General features: G+C 34.4%; 1 protein-coding gene across 1 annotated transcript; it reads left to right on the forward strand.

Annotated features, from left to right (window-relative positions):
• Positions 1-210: 210 nt before the first annotated feature.
• LOC132164655 (uncharacterized) lies at positions 211-857 on the forward strand. Its single transcript, XM_059575198.1, has one exon. The coding sequence runs from the start codon at positions 235-237 to the stop codon at positions 760-762; it is 528 nt and encodes a 175-aa protein (XP_059431181.1). The 5' UTR covers positions 211-234; the 3' UTR covers positions 763-857.
• The last annotated feature ends 3,535 nt before the right edge of the window (positions 858-4,392 follow it).

A 4,392-nucleotide genomic window follows, 5' to 3' on the forward strand; every position in this document is an offset into this window, starting at 1 on the left:
GCTAGGTAAAAAACAAAGTAGAAATTAACTTCATCATGTCAGCAGTAGAATCTTGAATCACCCTCCTGAAACCTCTAGATTTCCCAATATTTACTTTTTACCCCCACGTGGCTTGTCAATGACACCTGTCCTCCACGTGTCCATCTGTCGTAGCCCCGAACACATGACTTCCCCATTTTCATATCGTTTGTTTTCAGAGGGAAAAGAAAATCCAGGAAACAAGAGGAGGAAAGAATGGCTCCGAAGCGGTCGGCTAAGGTGGTGGCGAAAACCACCAGAAAAGTTGTGCGGGAAGAAACTGTGTTCGTGGCAGTAGTTGCTGCAACCGACCAACCGCCGGCATTTGAAGAAAATGAAGGAAAATCAGCAGAAGAAGAAGAAGCAGGAGACGAGGAGACGCCCGTCGCCGCCTCGCAGCAAGAAGGGGAAGAGAGGAAGAGGAGGAGGAGGAGAAGAGATCGGGGCGGTGGAGAGGGGTACAAGAGGTACGTTTTGAGGGTGTTGAAGCAGGTGCACCCGGGGATGGCGATATCGTCGAAAGCAATGACGTTTTTGAACAATTTGATGAGCGACATGTTCGAGAGGGTGGCGGAGGAGGCGGCGAGGCTGTCGAAATACACGGGGAGAGTGACGCTGACGTCGAGGGAGATCCAAGGGGCGGTGAGGCTGGTTTTGCCTGGGGAGCTTGGGAAGCACGCCGATGCTGAGGGTTCTAAGGCTGTCACCACCTACACCAACAACAATGCCGCCACAGGGCGCTAGATCCATGTCCTCTTAATTAGCTTTTTTTTTTCTTTTTTTTTTTTTTTAATTTTTTCTGAAAACCATATTTTTGGGTTTTGAATTGCCAAATTCAGTGTACATTCATCTGCAATCCCGTCAGCAGTGCATACACGAGGTCTTATGTCAAGAGAAGACCTAAAAGATGTGGTTAAGCTTAACCAATCATAATAGAAGACCTATATGATATGGTTAAGTTTAATCAAATCGGAATTCTTTAATTAGAGTTAAAATAGGATTTGATTAAATTTCGTATCCTGCACATGTATCAGTATTCATACCATAACTTTCGGCTCAAGAATCGGATTGAGGTGAAACCAGCGGCATTGGAAAGTTAACACAAAATTATACAAATCTTTGTGAAATAAGATTTTCAAAATTCGAAAGTTAGCTATGCCAAAATCGTCTCGCAAGATAAGGAAAAAAATTTGGATGAATCCTATTCCAACTAGAACTAGTTTTTCTTCCCATTTCAACTAGTACTAAGTCTTCTTGTAGTCTATATATAGAGAGCTGTTATGCACGAAATTGTAAGGAATTCAACATAAGAATTCCATGTGCTAAGAGAGGGTTTAAGATATTGAGCGTTAGGGTTAGTTTCTCTTAGAGTTAAAAGTTGTGTCTTCATCACAGATCATATACAACCGAAGTCTACCGGATTGTGCTAGATGTTCTGGAAAGGGCTACTGCGGTAGAAGTCAAGTGGGTCGCTTCTCTTATGCAAGAGAGTGTCAATTGCAAAAGTTTTGTAAATGTGAACTTCTTGTAATCCTTATTCTTTTATAGTTGATTGATTTCCTGGGTTTGGCTGCCCCGGAGAGGTTTTACATTTTAGAGAGTTCTCTAAATGGTTTCCTCTTCGTAACCAAAATATTTGTGTCTCTGTGATCTATTGTTCTACATATTTTGGTTGTATAATTGTTTAATTTTTAATTTCGCGTATTATTTGCATACACCTATTCAACCCCTTATTGGTGTCGTTTGGAGTCGTATTTATTATTTTCACACACACACATATATATATTTCTGGGTTTTTTTTTTTTTTTTTTAATTATCTTGTGTTGGGGGTGTGTTTTTATTTTATTTTTATTTCGGAGTAATTACTGGGGATAAAAAAAAATGGTGTTATTTTTTCTTTTGTATGGGTAAGATTCGATTGCAATAAACTAAAAAAAATAAAATTACATTATATATATGAGAGTATGAGAGAAAAAAGAGTCCCGGAACAACAAAATACAACCACAACACTAGCTAGAACAGGTACAGTGGTACACTAATTAATAAATCTTCACTGTTGACAGTATAATCTTAATAATAATAAATAAATAAATAAACAATTTTAATAACTTGTCAGTACTAAATAATTTTGAATTAGGAAATGATTTAATTTAAATATTATGTATTTCTTATCCTTTAACCATCATTAAAAATTATATTTTTAGTAACAACCAAAAATGCAATTATACAAGTCAGATTAAGAGCTAGATTATTTGGGCGCACTAAAAAGTCTATATATATATATATCAGTTTGGTAAAATAAACGAAAGTGCTTTTAAGAGTCTTAAAAGCTAAAAAAATTGTCAAAAAAATATTTTTTAACTTAAAAACTCTATTTTTCAAACGTAATTCCAAACATGTTCTAATACAATTGAAATACACGACACTTGTAGGATAAATCATGGAAGGAGTGTTTAAGAGTGCGTTTCTACAATTTTAAATGCAAAATCATGATTTTATTATATAATATAATTTTTTTTTTTAAAAAAAAAAATCACGAATTTTAAAACCTCAAATCAACTATATATAAAATATAAATCCATACGTACGTAGCCTACAATTTGTAGATTGTTCACTGTGCATGAGCTGGAGCCCATTCACTAGAAACACCCACGCCACCGGCCGTTTGGTTTTTTTTTTTTGGCAGGCCGGGCCCTACTCAAGTTTGAAAAGCACCAATATAAGATTGTCCTTGGCCCAGGTCCAACAATGTCTCAACAATTTCTCAAAAAAAAAAAAAAAAAAACAATGTCTCAACAAACTAGAAGGTGTTCATTTATTTCATCCAACGGTTATAACGACGTGGGCCCTATGAGATGATCAAGATTCAAAATCCTTGATAGTATAATAATATTCCTTGATCAAATTGCTCTTAGCATAAGCTTGGGCAAATTCATAATTTACGTGCCAAGATTTCACGTCACCCATATATAGACAATTGTTTTCTCTTTTTATTTTTAGGGTTAGTATCTTTTTTGGTACTTAGGTTTTAATGTTTTTATTTTTTTCTCCTAGGTTTTAAAAAGAAGACAAATCTAGTACCTCAGATTTTGAAAAAGACTGAATTATCACCTCCAATTTAAAAATTTCTATGCAGGTGGCCGAACCACCCCCTAGGGGTGGTTTCTACCATCCCCATGGCCCTTAGCCACCCCCAGACCGGCCTTTGAGCCACCCCAAAGGTCAAGGGGATGGCCGTCCACCCCCCATAGAATTTTTTAAACTGGAGGTGGTAATTTGATTTTTTTTAAACTTTGAGGTATTAGTTTAGTCATATTTTAAAACCTAGGGCGAAAAATTAAAAAACCTTAAAACCCAAGTATCAAAAAAATTATTAACCCTTTTTTTTTAAGAAACAATCACCTACGTACCCGATGTATTCTTTTTAGATTAAATTCAATATAATAAGGTAAAATTAATAGACCTGAATATATTTATATATAATAAGGTAAAATTAATTATATATTTTGGGTTGGCTGTCTGTATTTTTTAAAAATTCTGCTGTTGAGACATCATCCTCCAAAACAGTTGTCTTATACGTACGTACGTTGTTGTATGCTTATAATATTCGAGAACGATTTAAATATTCATTGGAAACTAATAAAACACAATAAATAAAACGGATAGCCGAAAATGTTTAAAACTCTTGAAGAAAATCCCTTTAAATGTTGAGATAATTGTAACTCTTGTTGACTAGGAAAATTTTTCAACATTAATCTAATTTACAAATTCACCATATATAATTTATTCTATTTCAACACCAAGAAAATGACTTGCACCAAATTTTAAAAAATAAATAAATACAGGAATAGACGTGTACATAGATCCGTAGAGAGTAGTAATTAAAAGATACTAGCTACTTGGATGCCAACCACAACTGTTGTATTATTCTGATGAGACTTGTTATCTTTCTTTGTCATCAAATATATATAAATATATATAAATGCCCATATAATTGGCGAAATTAGTATCCTAATCTCTTGTTCTTATCAGAACAAAAAAAAAAACAAATTATAATAATTATAATAATTCGAACTTGGAACACCGTTCACACCTATGATCGTATTCAAATAAAACAAGTTAGATAATAGGGTTAAATACTAAATTAGTCCCTAGGGTTTCACAACTTTATTTTTTCCCCCCTGGAGTTTCATTTTTATCACAGGAGGTCCCTGTGGTTTTGATAAGTGACCAAATTAGTCCATCCGTTAGTTGACCGTTAGTTGACCGTTAAACTGACACGTGGACCAATCAGACGTCGACACGTGGCACATATTAATTTTTTTTTAAAATTTTTTTTAATTAAAAAAATGTTTTTTTTTTAAAAAAAAAATT

This window comes from Corylus avellana, chromosome ca10 (assembly GCF_901000735.1).
Source record: "Corylus avellana chromosome ca10, CavTom2PMs-1.0".
NCBI classification, from domain to species: Eukaryota; Viridiplantae; Streptophyta; class Magnoliopsida; order Fagales; family Betulaceae; genus Corylus; species Corylus avellana.

What these genes read in the sequence shown, in the direction of transcription:
- LOC132164655 (XM_059575198.1), top strand. Translation starts at nt 235, where the DNA reads ATGGCTCCGAAGCGGTCGGCTAAGGTGGTGGCGAAAACCACCAGAAAA.